We start from the raw sequence: 25,310 nt of genomic DNA on the forward strand, positions 1-25,310 counted from the left end.
CTGCACTGAAATGAATTTGTAGCTCGAAGAGGCTAGCACAGAACATGCATAATAGTTGTTAGCTTCATTGTGTAGGTAGCCAAAGCAGTGCAAGGAGTCCGCCTGGTGCTGTTTGCTAGCAGCAACATGGGTGAAAGTATTCCATGCTTTATCTCCATTAGGCATCTCAACAGCTTATTTTGCCATGGAAAACGTGCTTGTATCTGAAGGCAGGCTTGATCTCTTTAAGCTTTTCCTTCACTGTAGTCTAACCTTGAATTGGGGAGTCACGAATCTATAATCTTGTTTCAGCGTGATTGCTCTGCAGATCTGCAGTAGAATTTTCTATGCTTGCTGTTGCTTCCTTTCCCTGTGTCAACACTGGTCCTTGCTCCCATCGTGAGACGAAAGGATTTCTACACGCCTGCCTCATGCTTTACTGCACCATTCTTTGCTTTTTGTTTTAAGGTGTCCTGGGTGCATCAGAGGCAGATAAAAATGTTCTTTATGGGCCTTGAATATTCACTTCACTTGCAAAACTGTGGTCTGCTGGGTGCTGCCATTGCCTGGCTGTGGAATCATAGGATAGTTTGGGTTGGAAGGTCATGGAATCCAACCCACCTGCGTTGAGCACAGGCATCTTTAACCGTGTCAGCCTGGGCTTGAATGTCTCCATGAATGGTAGTCCCCTTTTTAATGTCAGGAATGCTTATCCAGTGTACCTCTTAGGAGGTGAAGGGTGTTTTCTAGGTGACATCTTATTTAGGAAGGCAGTGGCTGTTGGTTCTTGTGGGCAGAAAGAACATGAGGTCCTGCACCATTGGTAGTACCTTATCCTGTGTGTGTTAGCCATGGGCTATGGGATTTCTGAAGGATGCATGTGCTATTGGAAGCATTTGTGTATTCACCCCTTTGTTTTATGGAGAAGAGTAGACATTTTTAGCCCCTAAAGTCATGTACCACTGGGCATGTTAATCTTCTTGACTCAAGCCTCTATCTGGTTGTACAATGTGTTCTATAGGCTTGGTCTGTGCCTTTTTCAATAACAAGAAATCTATTGCAAGACCGTGGATCTCATTAAACAGATCTCATTGAATCTGTATAACTTTGCCCTGTGTTTGTCAAGGGTTGCCTCGAGTTTGGTATGGACACGAGATGATGCTGATGCTTATGAACTGCATCATGTCAGAGGTGTATGTGACAAAAGCTGTGAAACACACCATGTGAAACATCAGGAGGTAAAGCGGCCAGACAGTATTAAGGTTTAGGGAATTGGTGAGTTGTGTCTATCAATAGCTAGTGCAGTAGTAGAGGCTATGGTGGATTCCATAGGTGGATTCTATCCAGAGGAGGGCCACGAAGCTGCTTCGAGGGTGAGAGAGTTGGGCTTGTTCAGCCTGGAGAATAGGCTGAGGGGAGACCTTAGAGCAGCTCCCAGTGCCTAAAGGGGCCAAAAGAAAATCTATACTGACCTAAGGTGGAGATTTGGGTGATTTATAGAAATGATTGCATGATGTGGTAAGGATAATACTGTACTTAAAACCTTAACTGCTGATCTGAGTTCCTGTGCAGATGACTTGTGTATGTGTATAACAGCAGTTGAAAGATCTACAGCCTGTGTATGGCATAACCTCCTCCAGAGGTGGGAGCAGATGATGCCCCATTCTGCTTTCTTGTTCAGACCCATTGGAAGTTTCTCTTTGCACACTTACGCTTTAGTAAGGCTATATCCAAAGCATTGGTAGGTTCAAAGTCACTTATGTGATGTAATCTAGTGGCTAGCATGGATGGTGATTTTAGGTGTTTTACCAGCTTCCCACTTCTACCCACTTCCCACTGTCTTCTATTTTGAGCAGTATAGGGTCAGTTGGAATACAAGACTGTTATGCACAACTGAAATGGAAGCTGGGACCAGAGGATAAAACCCCATGCATACATCTATATCCCATTATAATAATGACTACGCCAGTGTTACCCAGTCAAATGTCATGACAGAGAAGAGCAAGACATGCTCCTTTCAGTGTGGGGCACTCACCAGGGCCAGGCTGTGTGGACTCTGTGACTCAGAACTGGAGTCTTTGGGCAGGTTTTGAGAACTCGGAGAAGCTGCTGTAGTCTTGCATGTGTCAGCTCATATATATATATATATATATATACACACATATATATACACACACACTTATACATATGCTAGTTCCAAAAAAGCATGTCTTGAAATAGGAATCTATTCCAGATGCAGTCTCATTGTTTGGTGAAATACCTTGGGTCCAGAGCTGCTGTACTCTGGCTAGTGATAACCTCCTGGGGCAGAACCTCTCCAGCCCAATGCAAGTGCATGTTTTTAGAAGTGAGCTGTCATGTTACTCAATACCTTTGCTTATCTTTCTTCCCCTTTTCATCTACACCCTCCAAATCAGGGGAAGGTGGATGTTGACTTCCTTGCCTAAAATCAGCCAGGGCTTCCATACAAGCTTCCATTCAGGCAAACTTTGATTTGGTGGCTTCACACGTGAACTGCCTGGGCATTCTTCTCACTCCTCTTCTGGAGACGGCAGATGGTTGAAGTGGGAAGCTACTACAGTTAGTCTGACTACTGAGTAAATGTGTACGATCACACTTGCGAGCTGGTGCAGCTTTCTTGTACAGACAATAACTTATTCCTACCCTGCTTGCTTTGCGTTCTTCCAGCTCTGCCAACTGCAGGCAGTTTGTAACTACAGTCAGAAGGCAGTCTGTGTGAGAAGCAGAATTTACAAGCTTAATCCACACTTGGAGTTAAACTAGCTCTGTCACATCATTAGTAGGAATTCACTTTGTGGAGTGGTTAAAACTGCAGCGCTTGGTTCCATAGTAGAGAGATGAACATAATATGAAAATCAGGTACCTTGAACCAAAGACTTATTTTTCTATCACTTTCCCCTTACCCATAGCACGTCCACTTCAGGTAATCCAAAATGTGGAGGAATATAAGGTGACTGGATCTTAACTTGTGTGATGTTGGTCCACTCAGTTCCCTTTATCGCACCTCTTTTCCTTGTTTTTACAAGGTACAGTATAAGTACTGCTTCCTGCTCTTGTGGATATCTGTCTGGGCAGCATTTCTGACCCACCAAACTGCTCAGCAGGATCCCATTATGGACAGTATCTGAAGCTCCCTGGCTGAACTGGGTGCTGCTGGTCAGTATTAGTGCATGTTCCCCATCACAGTCCTGTAGTGCAGACCTCAGCAGCCTCTGCACCAGAGCAGTTGGTTTGGGAAATCCATTTGCTTACAATGGGTGAGAGCTGAGCCAGGAAACTTCTATTGAAGGGCCTTAGGAAGAGAAACATGGCCAGACAAAGGTGTTTCTTAGTCTGTGTGTTGGAAACCAGTCCTTGTACTCTGTGTATTCAAGATGGTGTGGGAGCACGAAGCAGGAGACAAAGTTGTCCTCAAAGTGGAACCACTAATAAAATGAAGGTATTGGTGCCTTCTTGTGAGAAGAGTATTTCCCTTATTGCTAAGAAAAGCTACCCGTGTGCTTTATTGTGATGCCTGTGCCTTTACCTGCAGCAGAAGCAAAACAATAACTAGGTGCCCATTTATGTAGGTGATGGCTCAAGCACTTCTTCTTTTCTGGGTGAGATTTTGTCCTGTTTTTCATCATTTATCTGTATTGAATTTGTTTAAATTTCTCAAGTTCTATTCAGGAGTGTACTTTAACCTCTGGACAACAGTTATTTTCATTTGAAGTAGGGGCTAAAAAGAGAGGATCCGTGCTGTTCCTAGTACTTCAGATAGAAATCCCTGATCTTCACCTTCAGTCTTGTGCTCCAGCTGATTTCCATTACAATTTACTGAAGCAATGGATTCAATAAATGAGGAAAACATCCTTGACTAAAAGTAGTGCTTTACTAAGCCTTTAAAGTGCTATAGATGCTTTTTTGGAGTCCCTGCCTTACGGAGCAGACACACTCAACCGTGGTTGTTAGAAGCTGAACAACTGGTGTTGTCAGGAAACAGTGTTCTAAAATGCTGAGCTTGTTATCTGGGAATAAAACTATTAAGCCCATGAATTTGTAGTTGGAAGGAGGAGAAGCGATCTACAAGCGTTACAGGGAATGGTTGTTCTTCAGGTACCTCGCTACCTGTGATGAAGGAAACAACCCCTTTAACCAAGTCACTGAAGTTGAATGCTTTCCAGAACTTACCCAATTACTGGTGTCCTGGCCACCACTGAAATACCACTATGATCAGTTTTTACCTCCTGGAGACCCCTGGGGCTATAGCCTTGATTTCTTCCTCAGGGCCTCCTTTTTTTGTCATTTGGACCCATGCTTGACCTTTCTATATGTGGATTTGTTTCTATAACAGAACTGTTACTCACACTTTCCTAATCGTGGCTGGATAGGAAGTGACAAAAAGATGTGACACATCTTGGTTTTCACAATAAAAGTCACTGGTGCTGACAGTGCTGCAGCTAGAACTTCAGTTACTAACTGGAGCATCCTGTGTGTGCAGCATGCGTATCCTACCTCACTGGAGCTATGGCATCTTGCAGATGAACTTTGAATCCAGGGAAGGGATAAATGTGCATGTACCTTCATCTGTGGTCATCTGTAAATCTAGCTTGAGTCAGGGGCGTGACTGGATGTTCATTCTTAGGCTGTTATTGCACTGTTGGCCATTCAGGCTCAAATAGGACCTTCACTGCCGGCTTCATCAGTTGTTATTACGTCCATTTATTCATAGCTAGCAGGCACAGAAACTAAAATGGTTACAGCATTTCCTCGCTGTTATTACTCAAAACAGAAATATTCTGGCTGCTGTTTGCATGCCAACTGTTATGGGTGATCTGCAAGCAGTGACTAATCGAATCATCTGCAGATGCGTCTCCTTCTGCTGCCCTGAGGGGAAGTTATTGCTGAATCTCTGTGCTGGACAGCACCTCTCTCTGCTGCTCTCAGTTCTGCCCAGGTAGAGGTTGGTCTGAGAGCTGAACCAACACTCAAGTGGTCAATGCTCCATCCATGGCAGTGATCAAGGCCAGCTTGGATGGAGTCTTTGATGACACGGTTTAGTGTGAGGTGTCCCTGCCCATGGCAGGGGATTGGAACTGAATGATCTTAAGGTCTTTTCCAACCCAAACCAGTCTGTGATTCCTCAGTTTCCTGAAACATTAACCAAACCCGATTATTTGAGCATCCCAGTCAGGGATAAGCAGTGGAAGCATAAACCAAGCTGAGGACAAAGAGAAAGATCCAGGGTGTTCTGTAGCCACTTGGAGTGAGAGCAGAGACAGATGAATGAATGGAGAGCTAAATGAGTTGAGGATGTTGAGGTGCAGGCATGGGGTTTGAGAAAGAAGAGCAGAGACTAAAAGAAAGTGGTTCTGAATGTGCTTGCTTAGAAAGTAGTTGGAAAAATAGATTCTGAATGGAGGAATTGCTGTTTAGTGAGCAAACTGAGATTATCAGCTTTGGTGTGGTGAGAGCCCTGGAATAATCTGTCAAACTAATGGCATGTTGAGTCACTCAGAGCTTCTCAGCATGTGGAAAAGAATCCTAGAAAGATCTGAGGTTTGACACAGATCCCAGTCACCCACGGGTGAAAGACTTTAACCTGGAGAAGCCCAGCTTGCAATTGATGCCTGCATTGGTCACTCATACTTGCTGCTCCGAAGCACAATGGTCCCAGGGATCTGCAATCTACTGGAGAGTCACTAACAGAGACCTGTTGCCTGTGTCCCAAAGTGTTTGTTTTATTGTATGATTACAGGCTTTAAGCTACTTTTTGTTGTACTATATACTTAAAACTAAGATGAAAGCTGGTTTAATAGCCATAGCTGAGCTTGTTTTAGTTAAATGACTTGGAAACCTCTCAGTCCACAAAGCTTCTGAAGAAATGTAGTGGACCAGAGGACTGGCAAGTGAAGGGGTGCTGAACCTTATGCTTGAAACAACTGTTAGGCTCCTAACTGCATCTCTTCCTCTCCTTTCTTACATATGGAAAAGTTTTTGTGTGAGCTCTCCAAGAGATTTAATAGAAGTTGTACACCTATTCCAGAGACTTTGATGTGTCTCTTGGCTGGAATGAGTAACTTAATAGCCTGCTAATGGACACCCCTTGTAATGATTTCTGTGAAGCAACTAATGTGTATCTGTTTGTTTGTTTTCAGTGGTCACAGGAGCTACTGATGGAATTGGAAAAGCCTATGCAGAAGAGGTAAGAATTCTTATCACTTGGAAGTGTATCTTGATCCTTGGTGAGATGTCATGCTGTCTCGACTCAGTCATACAGCAGGTTGAGTGTCCCAACCCTATCTTAACATAGATAGAATCATAGAATAGTTAGGGTTGGAAAGGACCTTAAGAACATCAAGTTCCAACCCCCTGCTATGGGCAGGGGCACCTCACACTAGATAGCTGTAGGGAAAGAGGTCTCCTGCCTTGCCTCCCTCTGGTGAGCATCCAAAAGCTGAATCCCTTTTTGTTTCCTTCCTTTATTTGTAAACTCTATTTTCAGCCCTTTTCCTTCAGTTTTTATTTTAGACTTTTTTTTTTTTTTTAGTTGTTAAAATTATTTTCACTTTCTCAACCCTTGGTATTTCGTTTTGGTATTTCCAGGCACTGACTAAATGGCATTTCCAGCTGCCTGCAGTATGTTCCAATTATTCTCGATAGTTCATGAAGTCTCTGAAGCTGGGTTTTACCTCTGTCTCTTTTACTGTACTTCTGCTCTTGATGGATATGTGGGCTCCAGATACGGTACTGGAATGTATTGCTTAAGACAGAAAGTGCCTGTTAGTATGGGGCAATTTAGCCTATAAGCCCAGAGAACATCATGACAAATAGTGCTGACTACAACAACTTAACAGCAAAAATAACTTTCACCTCCAGCATCAGTATCAGAGTGAGCCTGTCTGTACTCATTTCTGTGTTCTCTGGAACACCAGCATGACTTTGTGAGCAGATCAGCTGTGAGAGATTCCCTTTCTCTTCAGTTTTCCATTCTGTCGAGCCCACAGGGAAAGAACTATTTATTCATCTTCATGGGTAGCCCTTGGCCTTCAGGTTTCTCTTCATACCTGTGTGCCCTGCCATCTGCATCCCTGGCCTCCAAAGTTCCTTTCTGCTTTGCAGCAAGTAGCACCTTGTCCTACTGGGTCAAGAAAGGGATGTTTGCTGCTATAGGAATGAAGCCTGGTGCCAACAGCACCTGATTCTGGTGTAAACCTGACAGCTCCTGTGTGCCCAGTATCCAGTTATATGGTGCTGGAGCAAATGATGCAGTACTTAAATGCATAGAGCAAATGGAAGGAGATCACTGTGTCAGGAGGAAGTCCTCTGGTGTGGAACCCTCTGAACATCATAGGAAATCAGATTCAACAATCGATGTGTTAGGTTAGGGGGTGAATGAAGCCACAAGTTGCTTTATGTTTTGAAAGATGCTTCTGGGAAGCAATAACTGTTTCAGCTTCTTTGCTATAGTTGCTGTAGGCACAGAGCACCCCAAAGGGTACAAATGTTTATTCTTGGGCTATAGAATGAACCACATTTTTCATGGATTAGATGATTTATTGCCACTTTATTTAGGATAAAGCACAAATCACCCTTACAGTTCAGGTGGATGAAGTCAATTTGGATATATGGTGGAATGTGGAATACCTAAAAATACCTCTCAATCTTTCCGTTAACTCTAGAGATTATGAGGAAAGACTGAGGGAGCTGGGTCTCTATAGTTTGGAGAAGAGGAGATTGAGGGGTGACCTTATTAGTGTATATAAATATATAAAGGGGGAGTGTCACGAGGATGGAGCCAGGCTCTTCTCAGTGGCAAACAATGAAAGGACAAGGGGTAATGGGTACAAATTGGAGCACAAGAGGTTCCACTTAAACCTGAGAAGAAACTTCTTCTCAGTGAGGGTGACGGAACACTGGAACAGGCTGCCCAGGGAGGTTGTGGAATCTCCTTCTTTGGAGACATTCAAGACCCGCCTGGACACGTTCCTGTGTAACCTTATCTAGGTGTTCCTGCTCCGGCAGGGGGATTGGACTAGATGATCTTTTGAGGTCCCTTCCAATCTCTAACCTACTGTGATACTGTGAGATGTCTTTATAAGGCTGCCAGCAAAGGCTTGACTTGCTCCTAGAAATTCCCTTCAGGTCACTATAAGTACCACTGGCATACAACTGCTTGGGCACTGATGGCTGTGATTATAATCATGTAGATACGTTCCTTCTCCTTGGAAGAGTGTGTGAGAAGTGTAATGGTGTGTTGAGAATCACCTCTTTGAAAGTCTGACATGGCCACATGTGATTGATGGGAGGATGGTACAAGTATGTGGATTCTTTGGTTGTACTTTGCTCTGTTGGTTACTTTCCTTCTTTTCCAAGCAAGGGCCACTCTTGCACTGTTAAGATCTTTACTCAGTTAAGAGTAGCTCATCACTAGACCACTTCTTCATGAGAGGAATGCTATGGTAAATGCAAGTTTTCTTCTCTGTCTGGGTGATCATAGAGTCAACTAGGTTGGAAAAGACCTTTAAGATCAAGTCCAACCATTACATGGTGATGCTCACCCAGTCTTTGATTCCAAAGCAGCGTGCATCTCCCCTCCCTTTATTTTTTTGAAGGCTATGGTCAGGAGTTGCTATTTGTTGTCCTTCTGTTGCTGTTTGCTTTTGCAAATCATGAGTTAAAATGTAATCCTAGATGTATTTGTATGGTAGTGATAGACTACAGGTTGTGGTCCCGTTGCGTGCTCTGCAGTACTCTGCTATGCACATCTGCTTGGTTTTTATAGATCCCCTTGTTATACCTGCTCTAAGAAGAGTTTTAACTCTGCTTTGGTGGATGGTAATGACATTCCTTTCCATCCTGCAGAGGAAGGGCTTTAATGGCAGCTGTGTGTTGCTACCAAAGTGGTAAATGTGGTAGTTACTAACATAGCATGTAAGGGAATCAGACAACATCCACCAACACCATTAGAATGGTGATTCTCACTTGTGTCAATTATTAGTCTATAAGAGCATCTTCTCAATGTTTGCTGCTCTGGGTAAGGGTTTGTGATTAGTTTTAAGGTCTTCTCATTCTTTTCATGATCCTATGGATGCTGGCCATAGATCCAAGTACAATGACAGGTTATCTACAAAGCAAGTCTGCCTTCCTTTTGTGTTATATAAAAGTGTAAGTAGTTATTGGGATTTCAGAGGATTGTTATTGCTCTTTGGACTACCGTGGTCCCCTTCAACCCACTAAGCCTCTACAGTGAAGTAAGAGCACTCAGCAGGAACTGGTTTGCTTGCATTCAAACTGAACTTGTTGTTGGGCACTGTATAATTTCCAGGTTTTATTACTTGTTTTAGTGGTTTCTGTTGCTAGTTTCCTGGCTCTTTCCTTGGCCATTCTATGTGTTCTGTACTCAGGTATGGGTTTCCATTTCCAGATGTGCTTCTCGGAGCATGTCCCTTTAGTGTGAATATAGCAGCAGTTTGTCAAGCTTGTTCTCGTGGGAGAAGCTTTCTAAACGTGCTGAAGTTCCACTCTCTGGGTGCCTTGGCATGGCTTTACTTCCTTGGCATTTGAGCTAAGTACAGACAGGTACTTTTCCATAAATCTCAGGTACCCACTTAAGCAGTGTGAGAGCCTGGAGGTCATGACTGCTGGAAGCAAGCGAACTGCATGTCAGCACTCTGCAGCTTGTACCCGTGGGGAACATCTCCGAGGCTTTTGTGCCCTTTGGGACCACAGCTATTTCAGACTCGGACGACTGTCAGAGTGTCCTCAGTGTCACAGGCTGAGGTAGTTTGAAGTAAAGAATTTGCCTTCACTGCCTTTATCCTGTGCAATGAGAATTGCTGTGTTATTCCCTTCTCCCTGCCCTGCTTTCCAGGCCTACTGTTGGCTTTATGAAAAGTGTATTCCAGTGACTCAGGTGCTTATCTGGAGGTGGATGTCTTCATCTCTTTTAGATAATTGTCCCCGTAATACCAGATCATTTCCTCGAGTGGAAAGCTTAAGTTACCCATAAGCCTGAACTTGGCAGCAGTCAGTAGTTCCTTGTGTGAGTGTCTTTAGTTTCATCACATCTCACTATGGGCCCGTGAGAGATCTAGTATGAGGTTTCTTCTGCTTAGAGATCACACATAGGAGTGAAGTACAGAGTCTGCTGGCAAACTTCATACTTCTCTCTGAAAGAAGCTTGAAAGGTAGATGACATTAAGGTACTTTAGGTGGTTGTTGTACTGTGCTGTGGAGTTTGTGGGGAATTAGATTTTCTTTAAGACCTATTCTCATCTGCTTCCTGAGGCGGTGAAGGGGTTTTATTGGAGCAATGTGAACTCTTCTGTTTTATATGTAGGTGTTAAGTGTCTGAAAGGCAGTGTCACCATGAGCTGTGGATATATTGGTTTTACTTTTCACTGGAACAGGGACTTACACAGTAGTCACTAACATTCCTTGCTTTCATTGCAGAGTGATTCAGATACGTAGCTGTCTTCTTGCAGACACTTTTATATTGACTTGTTAGATCCCATTTTGATCTTGCAGTGGTAGGTCTGATTAATGACCAGGATATGCTCTGAACACAGCTGAAGTTACACTCGTAGCTTCCCTAAAACACCTGCATGAGTAACCTAGCCTTTATACCTGTGATTAGTACAAGTAAGAGGGAGCCTGACTAAAGGAAGGCAGTATTGAGTGCTGGGGTCATTTTGCAGTATGAGTGTTCAAGTGACCATGGGTATGACCCTCTGGAACGCCATCCAGAGGGACCTTGATACGCTTGTGAGGTGGGCTGATGCCAACCTCATGAAGTTTAACACCTGGGTCGGAGCAATCCCAGGCACAGCTACAGGTTGGGCAGAGAAGAGATTCAGAGCAGCCCTGCAGAGAAGGACTTGGGAGTGCTGGTCGATGAGAAAATGAACATGAGCCAGCTTCAGTGTGTGCTTGCAGCCCAGAAACCAACCGTATCCTGGGCTGCATCAAAAGGAGTGTGACCAGCAGGTCCAAGGAGGTGATCCTGCCCCTCTACTCTGCTCTCATGAGACCTCATCTGGAGCGTTGTGTGCAGTTCTGGTGTCCTTAACATAAAAAGGACATGGAACTGTTGGAACAAGTCCAGAGGAGGCCACGAGGACGATCAGGGGCTGGAGCACCTCCCGTATGAAGATAGGCTGAGAAAGTTGGGGCTGTTCAGCCTGGAGAAGAGAAGGCTGCATGGAGACCTCAGAGCAGCCTTCCAGTATCTGAAGGGGGCCTATAGGGATGCTGGGGAGGGACTCTTCATTAGGGACTGTAGTGATAGGACAAGGGGTAATGGGTTCAAACTTAAGCAGGGGAAGTTTAGATTGCATATAAGGAAGAAGTTCTTTCCTGTGAGGGTGGTGAGGCACTGGAATGGGTTGCCCAGGGAAGTTGTGAATGTTCCATCCCTGCAGTGTTCAAGGCCAGGTTGGATGAGGCCTTGGGTGACATGGTTTAGTGTGAGGTGTCCCTGCCCATAGCAGGGGGTTGGAACTGGATGATCTTAAGGTCCTTTCCAACCCAAACCATTCTATGATTGTTACCTTGGCATGTTAAACTTAATTATGGTGATATCTTCTTTGCTTTGACTTCCAGAGGTGCTGTAAAAGTGCTGTGAAATATCTGCTCTTGGTTTTCTGTTTTATATGAACTTGTATGAACAGATAATAAACTTGACATGAAAGGAATCAAGTAATATGTAGCATGGAAGTAGTTGTCCTGGTTTTCCCCTTCATGTCTCTCATGTCTTAAAATTGTAACGTTTTTCAAACCTGCTGGTCATATTTGTTGTATATCTGACAAATGATGCGATTCCTTTAAGTAGAATACTAACTTGGAAGTGATTTATAACTGTTCTTATGTCTCCTGTTCTGTTTTGTTGCAGTTAGCAAGACGTGGAATGAAGGTGGTTCTCATCAGTAGGTCAAAGGAGAAACTGGACAAGGTTGCGAGTGAAATAAGTGAGTTAAAACCTTCTTTAAACTTCCTTGACAATCTTCAATGTCTTTTCCAACCTAGTTGATTCTGTGATTCACAGGCATGCTTATAAATTCATGCAATGCCACATGAATTTCATGCATGCTAATATATACAGCTCTGATTTTGAAAGAGGTTTGCTCTTGTGCACAGTGCAAATGTTACAGATATAAATGGTAAAGGCCTTGCAGATTAATTTTCCAGGTGTTCATATTGAACTTCTCAGAACAATAGGGCTTAATACTGGAATCAGTGTCTAAAACTCTTAGTCTTCCATAGGAACAGCTTATGAGGTCAGACCAAAATATCACCTATCCCTGTCTGAAATCACAGTAGGTGCAAAACCATGTAGCTGTTACACCTGAATATTCCCTCAGCTTGAAGCAAGTTTGATTTCATGGACCTCAGCCATGAGGGTGATTTCTTTGTAACTCAGAGCTGTTGAAAACATGTTCCTTAAGTTACTCATTGTATTACCAACTACCTAAATTTATCTAAATCCTCCCTCATTTGTTTCATTTGCATAAACTAGTCAAAGATCAGATTAGAGAGGTGTAAACTCTATTGGGGTGAGTGTTCATAGTCATAGTCATATGGAATGAGTTAATGTGTTTAAGAACACATGTTAGGGATTGTTTCATTAGTAGATGTGTGGTAAATGGCTGTAAAATGGGTATTTGTATGGGATCAGTTAGGAGAAGGCTTCCTCAGGTCTCTTGCTGACAAATGATTTTCCAATCAGCGAAGTATAACACCCAAGAATTCCTCTTGTAATCTATATCTCTTTTATTAAGGCAGATTTCATGCAAGGTTATTAGTTTATGTACAGTATGTCAAGATAAAGTGAGAAATGTAGCTTTGTGTATAGAGGTGTTTGATAAGCAGGAGGGAGAGTTCTGTACTATAAGACCGGTTTCTCAGCATAATGATGTTGGGTAAAAGAAACCTTTAAGACTATGGTGCTGTGTCAAGCCTCAAGAAACCCCCTATACTAAGTTGTAATGGGCTGCTTAGTGAATGTGTAAGCATGACTAAAAGACTGAAGGACTTCACCTTGTTTAATGGTATCTGGTTTATGAGTTTACTGAAAGGGCACATGCTTCTGTTGATTATAAATGCTGCTATCTCTGATTTTTAGTGTCCAGTGTAAGATGGCATATGGAATTCCCTAGACAGAAGAGTCTTCCTTTCTCTGTGTATGTTTAGGTGGTAGAGAACATTCCTTCTTAGAGCAAACAGAGCATCAGGTTCTGTTTTCTGCTGGGTTGGAAGTAATTGGTACTGTACATTAGAATCCTGTATTTAAGGATGGCAGTGCAGTGTCTGGACGTACCTGTGATGCTGTAGTCAACACAGTCACGGTGTCAATGCAGTCAGTAGACTGAGTTTTCTGCATTCAGGCTCTTGTGGTCTCTGCAGTCTGTTCAGATGTTGTCATTTATGAGGTGGGTGACTTTTAGAGCTAAGGCTGTTGCAACTGGAGTGTTTCCCTTGCAGGCCTCTGAAGTAGCTTTCAACTTCTTTATGGTGGTCCTGCAGTTGTTCTTCAAATCGGCATGAGCTTGTTCCTCTTGGGTAATGATACTTAATCACTTTAAGGGAGAATGGCTCTTTATCTAATTCCAGTTCTTTGAACTGGGTGAGATACGCGTGTTTTCTGTTCCTTTCTCACTTAGTTCATCCTAGTGAATGGATAGATGCTCTCTGCCACAAGCAACAAGAGGGCTTTTAAGGATCAGGTATGTTTGTTCTATTTCAGAAGACTCTGTTCTTGTACTCTTAGGGTATACTTTTATCAAGAGTGATATCTATGTAGAAAATGCAAGTTGCATAACGACCATCATGAGGGAAGTACTGATATGCCTCTCTGAATGTTAAATGCCAGCTGACCTGGATCTGATATTTCTTTGTATGTGCACATTAAACTGGCTGTACTGATGTTCCAGGAAGGCCTGATGTTCTGAACTTGTGGCTCAGTTGGAGCAATAAATACCAGTGGATTAATGACAAGTAGTTAAAGCCTTTAAAAGACTTTTCAGTGTTTTCAGACACGTTGTAAAGCTGGTTTTTTTTGCTCAGTAGTTTAGATCATGGCTATATTATTGTTGCAGCACATTTGAAAAGCGTCTGTTGTGTTACAGCATTAAACACTTGCAAAGGTTCAGAGAGGGTCAGAAAGAAAACTTCTCTGTGAATGGAGACAATTATTTGAATGCTGTGTAATGAGGCTGTTCCCTGATTTGCTGTATTCAGTAATGAGGTGTCCAAGGCACCTCAGGTGCTCTGTGCCAGCAATTGGTTCAAGAGCCATGGGGTCTGCAAGCAGAAAAGCTTCACTTATTGCACTGCTGCAAATAGGGATGTTCTGAGCAGACTTGAGAAGAACTTTGCTATAGGAACTCATTACCTAGGGGCTGCTATATGAAGAACATAGTGAAAACCAGTCAAGCAGGGGAAAAGCTTTAAAGAGAGTTTGCCTGTAGGGAAATTGTCAATAGAATTTGGTATTTGTACACGTTCTTAGCTGGTGGCTTCACAAGACCGGTCATGGAGTTGTGCATGAGCTGTGCACGTGCTTAGCTACTGCTTAGGTTAGTTGTAGCTAAACAGCATTCCTACTTGCAAGTGTAAGTATCTACTTACTTGCAGGTAAGTGCATACAAATACAAAAAGGGAGATTTTAATTCTGTCATCACTTACTGTATAATTCCAAACTTTATTTTTTTTTTAAACTAAATTCCCATTTTCTGCTTTAAAGTTTGTGGTTGCCAGTATTTGTTAGTATTACATACACCCAGGTGATAATATTAGCCCCTAAGAAATTGTTTGGACTGAAAAAATCCCTGATTTCTTTCCAATGTATTGTCACAAATGGTAATTTAAGTGGAATACATTGTCTTTTAAGCCTATAATACTGTTCAGGAACTAGTGTCCAGAACTTTGAGTCTGCTATGTGTAAGAAAATACAGGGGTTTGGAGTTACATCTGTGTAGCAGATTACTTCCAATAGTTTCCTGAGCTCACTGCAGTGTTCCTGAGTTGCTTGGTCCTGGTAGTTTCATCTTGCCCTACTCCAGCTGTCATGTTTAGACTTGGGATCTATGGTGTTCTCACTACTCTGGTGTGATTTGTGAGTACAAGAAAGGAATGGGATATGGTGCCAACCCCAGAAATGTTCCTTCTCCGTTTCCTAGGCAGGAAGCTTTTACTTCTGCTTTCTTGGTAACAACATAGCAGGGAGCATTCTGAAGCTGACCTGGTGCTGAACACTCTGCTTGTGCCTTAGTTGTTCCTATGACCTACTGCTACAAATGGCCAGTGCCCCCCATGGTAAATCTGTCCCCGCTGCACCTACCTTGCACCTCTTTGCCCCTTAATCTCTGCCCTGTCATTTGTGATTCCTCGCTCCTGCACCCTGGTTAAATCCTTGTCACTTCTTGGAGCTGGCAGGTAAGAGTACTTGCACTTAACAGAGGGGTTGAAATGCAGACAGACTTGGTGAGGAAGGGGACATCATCTTCCTACTTCTCTTGTACAGAAATGACAAGGTTCACTTGCTTGAGCTTAACTCAAAGACCAACAGAATCCAGCAGTTATTTTGACCTTTTGTGATCTATTTCAAGGTAAATTAATGGGTTTGCAGCCTTCTGTCACCTGAGCCCGCTCGACATACTTGAAATTCCCCTGCATTTCTTACACTTGACAAAATGCTTTCAAACATTTTCGCCTTGTTTTGATGCACTGAAGTCACCTTTCACAGGAAGTTGCAGCATCAGGGTCTTTGATTTGGAACGAGCTCTTGGTTTTCATCTCTGAAGGAAGTTCTTCTTGGATGAAGTGAGGAAAGCTCCTGTGGTTTTGCCTAGAATGGTGTTGGCCGCTTACTACAGGAGCAGTTCTCAGACGCTGTAGAGATCTGATGGAGGGTTTAAGTTGAATACATCTGAGTACATATTAATTTCTCAGTAAATCAATCATAGAATCATGGAATAGTTTGTGTTGGAAGGACCTTAAAGGTCATCCAGCTCCAACCCCTGCCATGGGCAGGGACACCTTCCACTAGAGCAGCTTGCTCCAAGCCCCTGTGTCCAACCTGGCCTTGAACACTGCCAGGGATGGGGCAGCCACAGCTTCTCCGGGCACCACTGCCTCAGCACCCTCACAGGGAAGAGCTTCTGCCTAAGAGCTCATCTCAGTCTCCCCTCTGGCAGGTTCAAGCCATTCCCCTTGTCCTGTCCCTACAGGCCCTTGTCCCAAGCCCCTCTCCAGGTTTCCTGCAGCCCCTTTAGGCACTGGAGCTACTCTAAGGTCTCCCCTTCAGGAGCTTTCTCTTTTCCAGGCTGACCCAGCCCAGCTCTCTCAGCCTGTCTTCGTAGTAGAGGTGCTTCAGCCATCACAGCATCTTTGTGATGTTCCTCTGGACCTGCTTCTGTGGTTTGTTCCCCCCTGCTCCGCCCCTTACTCCCTCTCTTTTATCATCTTCTCTTGCGTTTTCTCAGCATAACTTTGTTTGGATTAACTTGAAGAAACTGAGCAGACTCCTTAGGGAGAAATACATGACAGAGGCCCTGAAAGCTCCAGGATGCAGTCCTAGGACTACTTCACCTTTCAGGATAACTTCTGCAGGTAACTAGTGACATCCATGCAAAAGGACTTTGTTTACAGATCAGCTGTCAGCATACAGCAGAACAGGCCACGTTGTCATAGCTGATTTGAAGGATGAAACCAGCTTAAGGACGTCTAGCAGTTGGTGTTGCAGGTTACACATAGCAGTAAGTGATCTGGCAAGTTCTTAGCAGAAGGTGCTATTTCACACCTAGCAAGACCGAGTTAGCCTCTTCCAGAAAGCATTGGAAGCTTGCTTGCTGTGAACCTCACTGCCAGAGTGCTTCTGTGCAGTATTTGTTGTGTTAATAGTGTGTAAACCACATGAAGACCAGGAGAAGGGATGCGTAATGGTGATTTAAACGTGAATGAGGTGCTTTGAGTTTTCTTTTGTGAATGTAAACTACAGCAGAAGTAGCATTTTCCACTCCTCACATACTATGTATATTGTGTCTATAGGTTTAGGGCTACCTCTGGGACCTAATGGTGTCTTAAGTCTTAATGGTTTACACACTAGCTAATTGGATCAGTGGGGCAGAGGACTTACTCGGTATTGGAACCCAGAGTGAAGAACCAGGAATTAGTCATTCCTGCAGGCATTCAGGGTCACTGCATCTGCCTGGCAGTCGTTGCCTGGGGGAATAGGTTGCATTTCCCTTAATACACAGGAATTTACGGCCTTTCTTTGCTGTCCAGAGAAGCTGTGGCTGCCCCATCCCTGACAGTGTTCAAGGCCAGGTTGGACACAGGGGCTTGGAGCAAGCTGCTCTAGTGCAAGGTGTCCCAGCCCATGGCAGGGGGCTGGAGCTGGATGAACTTTAAGGTCCCTTCCAACCCCAAACGTTCTAGGGTTCTATTTATAGCATAAACTTTAGTGGATGCCGAAACCAAGGGCCCTTGTGCTAGTCCCTGGGCCATTAAACACCTTCTGTTAACACAAAAGCTGCAATATATTGCTTATCACTTTGAGTGTAATATAACCTGAATATTACATGGAAAAATGAGCGTTGGGTTGTTTTCACTGAGTGAAAGTCTGTTTTGCAAATCTGGTTTAAGGCAGTTGGTGGAAGCTTTATAGCAGAGAGACTTAAAACTGGGCCTTTTAAGAGGCTCTACAGGGAGCAGTCTCTGGCACGAGGACTGGATGATACAAACAGCGCTGTCCTTCTACAGCTTCATTCTGTGAGTGTGTATTTTAGTCTCTTGTCACTTTTTTAGCAGGTTGAGTTCCATTACACCAAACCCTTTTTATCTGTCAAAGCTCTCAAAATCCCCAATGGACGGCTCTGCTGAGGAAATTGTGATAATCGCTTTTATGGTTTCTTCAGGAATACGTTGTGGTGAGGCAAATAATGTTAGTTAGAAGCTCCTCATAGAGAGAGCAATCTCAGTTGTTCTGTTTTCCAGAACAAATTATTTAGGGGCAAAAAAAAAGCACGATGATGAAAAATGAGCCATTGTGAAGATGGTGTAGCTAATAGATAAAGTGTGCTTGCTGTGTAACTCCTTGAGCATGAGCAACACTTCCAATGCTGAACTGGGTCCTGGACTACTTTGTGCATTAGATCCGGACTAATAAAGTGTGTTTTTCCTTAGTAGCATTGTGGAGGACCCTGAAAACTGTGCTTTTAAGTGTCTGTCTTTTGACTGCAGTAAATGCTTATCAGGGGATGCTGAACGCAGATGAAATTATAGGGGACATAAGAAATGATGTTGAGTTAGCCTAGAAGCTCATTTTACTTGTTAAATTTGTTTTCATCAATCTAGAGATGCTTCAATGCTTGCTTTAGAGTAAGGGCACGATGTTTTTGTTAATCCATGCTATGATCTGTTTCAGTCTCTGCAAGTGACTCTTTAATCCCTGTTAAGGAATTCTGGTCATTGTGGAACTCACTCTGCTGAACTTAAATCTGGGGAAAAAAAATAAAGGAAAAAGTTAGTTTTTTTGTTGTTTTTTTTTTTTAATTACTGTTCTAATAATGATAAACCTGGAGATTTTAGACTTTTATTTGTAAATAGTGATGAATAATTCATGTTTACATGTGTGTACATAGTGTGTGCATTGTCACAGTCAAGGAATAATAAGAACATGAGGAAAACTAAATGTTACATGAAGTACTGGAAATAGGCTATATGCTCTTCCTAAAACGAGTTAGTAAATTGAAATAGCTTTCTTCATGCTGTGTAAAAAACAGTGCCACCAATGACTATCAGAAAAAGCCTTGGAGGGGGTTGAAAACAGTGTCAGGGAAAGAGGAGGCATGGAACGGGAGCTTGAGATGATGCCTGTCCCACAGTACTAACCTTTCCACTCCTCAAGTGGCACTTCACTCTGAAACATCTTGGGATTGCATCCTATGACACTCTTTACCCAGCTCAGCCTCATTGGATGTATGGAGATAGCGATGAGCAGAACCACACAAGGGCAAAACAATGTCCTTCATAAGCAGGACTTGTGACTGTCCTCATGCAGGTCCCGTGTTAGGGTTGGACTTGATGGTCTTAAAGGTCTTTTCCAACCTGGTTGATTCTGTGTTGGTGTCTTGTGACAAGCTCCATTGTGGCATACTGGAGCCAGGGGATGTATGGTGAGCATCAAAGCTGTGCTCCCCTTGCTACCTGAAGTAACACTGACAGGGTGCCCAGAGAAGCTGTGGCTGCCCCATCCCTGGCAGTGTTCAGGGCCAGGTTGGACACAGGGGCTTGGAGCAAGCTGCTCTAGTGGAAGATGTCCCTGCCCATGGCAGGGGATTGGAACTGGATGAGCTTTAAGGTCCCTTCCAACCCAAACCATTCCATGGTTCTGTGACATTTGGAAGCACTGCAGTGGCTTGACTGTGCAGCCCCCCTGGCTATCAGCCCCTGCAGCTGGTTTTCCAGCCTGCTTGATTTTGTGGGGTTTTTTTTTTAGTTATCTTTGCAATTAGGACAGGCTCAATTTAGGAATTCTTACAATGCTGAGCATAGTATTTGGGTGAACGGGCTTATTGACTGATCCTGCATGTTGCTAAGAGTGTTCTGACTTGGTGCATGTGTCTTAGAAGCTGTGATATATTTTGACGTTAATTGGAGTCAGGGAGGAGAAAATGCAGGCAAGTATTAATAAAGTGTGTTTTCTTCCTATGTTTTATAGTAACAGAACTGCTAATACACATTAAAAACTTAAGTGATGCCTGTGGCTCAAGGGGTTTTGGGCTTTCACTTAGAGATCCATCTTCTGCTGTGTTGTCTTTGAGAAGTGAGGAATTGGCTTGTGTATGTGTGTGTATATTGAAACTTAAAGCTGTTTAACAGAGCTGTAACACTTCCAATAAGATCTGGCATTTTTTACCCATTCTATACTTCTATGTAATTAGGTGTTTAGAATATTCATTACTCTTAAGGAAGCTGTAGCTATGAAATTACACGTGCAACCAGTGCAGTGTGAAAGGAGTTCCCTGGCAGTGTCGCACGTGGAGTTGAATAAAAGGGATGTGAACCTGTTTGTTAGTGCCTGATCAAATGTGCATACGTATTTGCTTTTAGAGTTGTGTTGGAACATAGCAAGTTCTGTTAGATTGGATGCAGGCATTGCATGATGCTATACACACTGCTAGAGTATAGCATTTCTACCTGGAGAATTCTTTTTCCAGATACAAACAGAGCTTTCTTTTAGCTACAATTTACTGCAGCTTCTGTTATTCCTTAGGTTACCAGTGCTCTGCTTCAGAGTTTTATAGGAGTGTCTGTAACTGATGGATCATAGTTAAAATCCTACTGTTACCTGTTGCTGCCTATCTGCTCATCTTCTCATGGGGTGTTTGCTGTGCAGCATCCCCCTGGATTGAAGTTCAGCACTGACCCTCCTTTATCTTCTGTGCTGCTTTCCAGGCCTTGGTCGTGTTTTCTCTATCAGAGAAACGAGACACAAGAGCCATCATTTGGGACAAGGGCTGATACCAGCTACACAAATGGCAATTAGTTTGTCTGTGGACTTAATAACTGAAGCAACATGCAGAAGACTCCAGAGCACATCTTTCCTGTGCTACTGGGATCTGATTCCTGAAGAACAGTGCAGGTTGTCTGGAGTTTCTGCTCTCTTTGCTCATAAGTGTCCATACACTCCTCTTGTAGTTCTGTATTTCCCTGGGACTGATGGGGGGGGGCTGCATCTTGTTTTACATGTCTTTCTAATATCTTGGACTTCATTGAGTAACTTAGAACTGTAACTAGCAGTTGGTCTCTGTTCTGCTGAAAGGCAAAGCTCATTCCTTGCATTCTTATGTCCCTACAAAATGATCAGAAAAAGCTAGCTCTTGTTATACGCAGCTGACTTTAATCTGCTTCTATATGATGAATAATATCAGTGTGTAGTAAGAGTCCACTATTACCAGTCTGAAAGTACTGTATGGGTTCCATCCATGCACGACACTTGCTGTGCTGCTTCTGTGAACTCTGAAAGTCCCAAATTGGATACACTCCCAAAATGGATGTCTCTCCCTTAAGAAACCCCAAAGGCTTTGTAGATCTATCTGCAGTCACTCTGTAGTCTTAAATTCTTCTTCATCTCTGCCCTGCATAGATGCAGTACTAAAAAGCAGGAGGTTTTCTTGCTTTGCTTTCATCTCTCAGCTTCTTACCCTTTATTCAAAGGTTACAAATTCTCTTTCTGGAGACTGGGTACTGGCTTAGGGTGAGTTTTGCTGCTGCAGTGGTACTGGAGAGATGACATTTATTTGTGGATGTAGTTGAATCTCCTTACTTAAAGCCATCTTTCCCCTCATGTATGATGAAGAATGGTGAGCTGTTTTTCTACTGCTTTGCTTGCATATCTCTGGCCATCCTGAAGCTAAAAACCAAGTGAGACTTCTTTTAAGTTTTCACAAGCAGTTGTTTTATACCACATCACTGTGTTGGTGATATTGATACGAGACTTTGAATATAAAGCCATGAGATGCCTCAGTTCTAGCAAGAGGTTTTTAATGGACTTTCCCAGTACCTGCTTACAGTGTGAACATCCTATCCTGTACTTCTCTTTTGCTCCTAGTTGGTTATATGTATGATCTACCTCTCTGTCTCGGTTCTCTAGTGCCTCAGTTGTGCCTGCTCCATGACTACCTGCTTGCTGAAGTACATGGCTTCCACCCCTACCAGTTTGTCTTCCTTGAGTATTACTCCCCTCTTTCCCCTCTCCAGTGCAGCAGCATCATTTACTTGTGATGTTACCGACTGCAGACTAACTTCATTTGGCACCTGGAGGTACCTTTTCCATCCTAAGGTAGAACTGGGGTTCTCCTCTGGGCCTCTTAGGTTTAACATGCTCTTTAGCAGCCTTTGTTCTTGCATTTGTAAGTAAAAGCTAATGTCACATCTGTGTAAGAGTAGATACTCTTCTTGTGATCTACTGATTACTTAAATCATGTATGACTACACGAGTATCCTTTTAATAAGCATCCTGAACTTGACACATCAGTTATTCTTTACCGCCTACACAAAAAGTGGCACTTTGTTCAGTTATATTATGTTCCCTTTCTAATGTATTATTCTTATACTGCCTTTGTTTGCATGACAACTGTTTTTATATAGGTGTTGGTCTGGGGCATGCCTCCGCCTCTGCAGTCTGACTGTGTTCGTGGCTTGCTAGCTGGACATTTGTACTATTCTGCTCTATCACCAGGATGACTCTGGTTTGTTCATCCTTCCCACAGATGCTTTGTTGAGGCTTTGTTCGTGGTCAGCAACTTATTTGTCAAATGATGGTGTGGTTGCACAAGATCATTTCTGCTTTTATTAGATCACCAGGGTACCGTTGTGCATAGTTGGTCTCTTGCTAAGTGACCAGAAGTCATACAGAGCCTGACGAAGAAGTGGTAAATACCCCATCCCTGGCAGTGTTCAAGGCCAGGTGGGATGGGAGTCTTGGGCAACATGGTCTAGTGTGAGATGTCCCTGCCCATAGTTGCCATGGGTTGGAACTGGATGAGCTTAAGGTCCTTTCTAATTCAAACCATTCCGTGATTCTATGACATGTGCAAGTTTAGTTTAAAACTTATTTTTAGGGTCAATACTGTGCTCACCTGATATTTTTAGTAAATGAGATGATTAAAACACTGATGTGTCACTGTTGAGAAATGTGAAGGTCAGCTGAACCTCCTTTCTTATCCTTGAGACCTTATGGGTAGATGATGACTGATTGCTGCACAACTATAGATAATGTTGCAGTGTAATACTCAGTCCTCACAACTGTTGGTGACAGGGTGGTGTACTATTTGATCCCCACAACTATTGATCAAGTGGTGGTGTAATATTCAGTCCGTGGAGTACTATTTGATCCCCACAACTATTGATCAAGTGGTGATGTAATATTCAGTCCGTGGAGTACTATTTGATCCCCACAACTATTGATCAAGTGGTGGTGTAATATTCAGTCCCCTGCTAAGCAGCTTTTGAAGTACCAGTTCCACTTTATAATATATCATAAAGAATGCTGGACACTGGCAGATAACATCAGCTCTTTCAGATCCTCTAGCTGCTGACTGCAGAAGTTGGCTCAAAACCTATCTTAGGCTCTCTTTGACTGTCAGGTACCTCCTGGTATTTGAGCTGAAAGCTCCATTGAGGAGTTGAAGGCTTTCCCTTCTTGGACAGCAGGAGCCCAGTCACTGTTAGATGTCCTGGATTATGACATAACCTGCTTGCTTCCTTCCCCATTACACTATATCTCAGAGTCTTTGGGGAAGATAAAACAAGGATGCGCGCTACACTGTCTTCTAGCCCATCTGCTTGAGAACATTTTAATCCTTCTTAAGAGCAAGGAAATTCCCTTTTCCATTGTTTATACAGTGCAGATCACATCTCTTCTCTGCAGCTTGTACTGACTACTAGGACAACCTTATGCAGAAGTGCCGTAAGTCTTTTTGCATTGTCATTTGACATGGAACCATTTATCAGGTGTATCTGTTAGCCTGTTCTCTGATGTAGCGGACCATCCCACCTATTGCAGGTTCTGGGACAGCACAGCGTATGCAGAATGATAGAATGGTTTGGGTTGGAAAGGACCTTAAAGATCATCTGTTTCCAGCACAAGATACCTGAACACTGGTGTGAAGTGGGAATGGAGAGTTTGGTCAGCAGGCAACATCTGCTGGGGCAAGGCAGTCTTGCATGTTTGCAGTGAGCAACTACACAAAGACTGTGTCCTCTGACCATACCAGCAGGGAGTCTTCTACACTTCATGTGCTCTTAAACACTGTACTACCCGCCCTGCATCCACAAAGGGTGTTTGGTCTTTTTATAGTTGTATTGCTTAACTCCTGTAAATGTAATGGCTCTTTGCTAGTTTTCTAAAGGCTCAACGAGGGGTCTTCTATGAACAGTGATGTGAGGACTTAGGATTTAGGCTGAGAAAGTTGGGGCTGTTCAGCCTGGAGAAGAGAAGCCTGTGTGGAGACCTCAGAGCAGCCTTCCAGTGTCTGAAGGATGCTGGGGAGGGACTCTTTGTTAAGGACTGTAATGATAGGATAAGGGGTAACGGGTTAAAACTGAAACAGGGGAAGTTTAGACTGGATATAAGGAAGGAGTTCTTTACTGTTAGGGTGGTGAGGCACTGGAATGGGTTGCCCAGGGAAGCTGTGAATGCTCCATCCCTGGCGGTGTTCAAGGCCAGGTTGGACAGAGCCTTGGGTGACATGGTTTAGTGTGAGGTGTCCCTGGCCATGGCAGGGGGTTGGAACTGGATGATCTTAAGGTTCTTTCCAACCCAAACCATTCTATGATTCTATGACTTACTATTTTTTTTTCCTATTTATAATATTAGGTCTTCAGATTTTTCTTACCTCATCCTCTCAGTGCCCCTGTAGTGATTTCAGAAGGCTCCAAAGACACATCGGTAACAATCCTAAAGAAGAGTGGTTAGTATAAAAGGGCCAACTGAGCAGATTCGTGGCAGTGGTGTTTGTGTCCTTTAAACAACTCCCATTTCGTGAAGCATCTGAGCAGCAGTGAAGACAGCTGCAGCCCCACAAACCAGTTAAAAACGGCACGTATGTAGAAGCGAAGATGACTTGGGCTTTGCCCGTCCGATCCACTTGGCGTGTATTAGATGTGCCTCTAACGCCGCCTTTAATTCCGTGTCCCGTAAGTACTCCAGTGTGTATGCTAAATATTAGACCAGCTGTGTTCAAAAATAGACTGTTCCTAGCCCCCCCAACGTGGAACTTGATTTTCTTGTGACGCGATCACAAGGCTGCTGCTGCAGTAGGGGCTTAATGCTATTTACGTCGTCATTTGACATAGCAACATGTCTCGAGGGATTTTCAAACAATGCAGCTGCTCAGGAGAGATGAAGAGGTTGAGGGTGAGGAGGGGGAAAAGGAGGAGAAAGAATTCCATCTGCCATTATAGGGATATGGTGCAGGGGGAGGGGAGGCAGCCAGCAAACCAGCGCTGGAGTTCAGTGGATTCATGATTCTGCATGAATGGACGGCAGGAGCATGGGAGTTGCGGCTTTCCCTTGAATGGGAGGGAGCATCATGGGAATCTGGCTGCTTCTAATCTGGTTTTTGTGAATGATTCTTTTCCTTTAACATGGCACTGCTTTTATGAATGGCTCTGGGGGCAAAGTGCTGCGAAATCCTTCTCGAGCTGTACGCAGGTGCCTTAAGGAATTGCTAGGGCAGGAGTTAGGCGCAGCAGAAGAGGTGCTGTGATGTTAAGCTACTCTTCAGCTCTTTTGACGTCTGAGAGGACGTCGTAATGGTTTT

At 43.5% G+C, this 25,310-nt stretch overlaps 1 protein-coding gene across 1 annotated transcript in view; it reads left to right on the forward strand.

The window, feature by feature from the left end:
• Positions 1 to 25,310, forward strand: part of HSD17B12 (hydroxysteroid 17-beta dehydrogenase 12) — a 92,499-nt gene that overhangs the window by 28,606 nt on the left and 38,583 nt on the right. The window contains 2 exon segments of the mRNA XM_061343607.1: positions 6,138 to 6,184; positions 11,873 to 11,948. Of these exon segments, the coding sequence (XP_061199591.1) occupies positions 6,138 to 6,184; positions 11,873 to 11,948 (123 nt within the window).

The sequence above is a fragment of the Neopsephotus bourkii genome, unplaced genomic scaffold (genome assembly GCF_033783945.1).
Source record: "Neopsephotus bourkii isolate Nb327-2 ecotype Australia unplaced genomic scaffold, CSIRO-AGI_Nbou_v1 NB_1825, whole genome shotgun sequence".
Taxonomy (NCBI): domain Eukaryota; kingdom Metazoa; phylum Chordata; class Aves; order Psittaciformes; family Psittacidae; genus Neopsephotus; species Neopsephotus bourkii.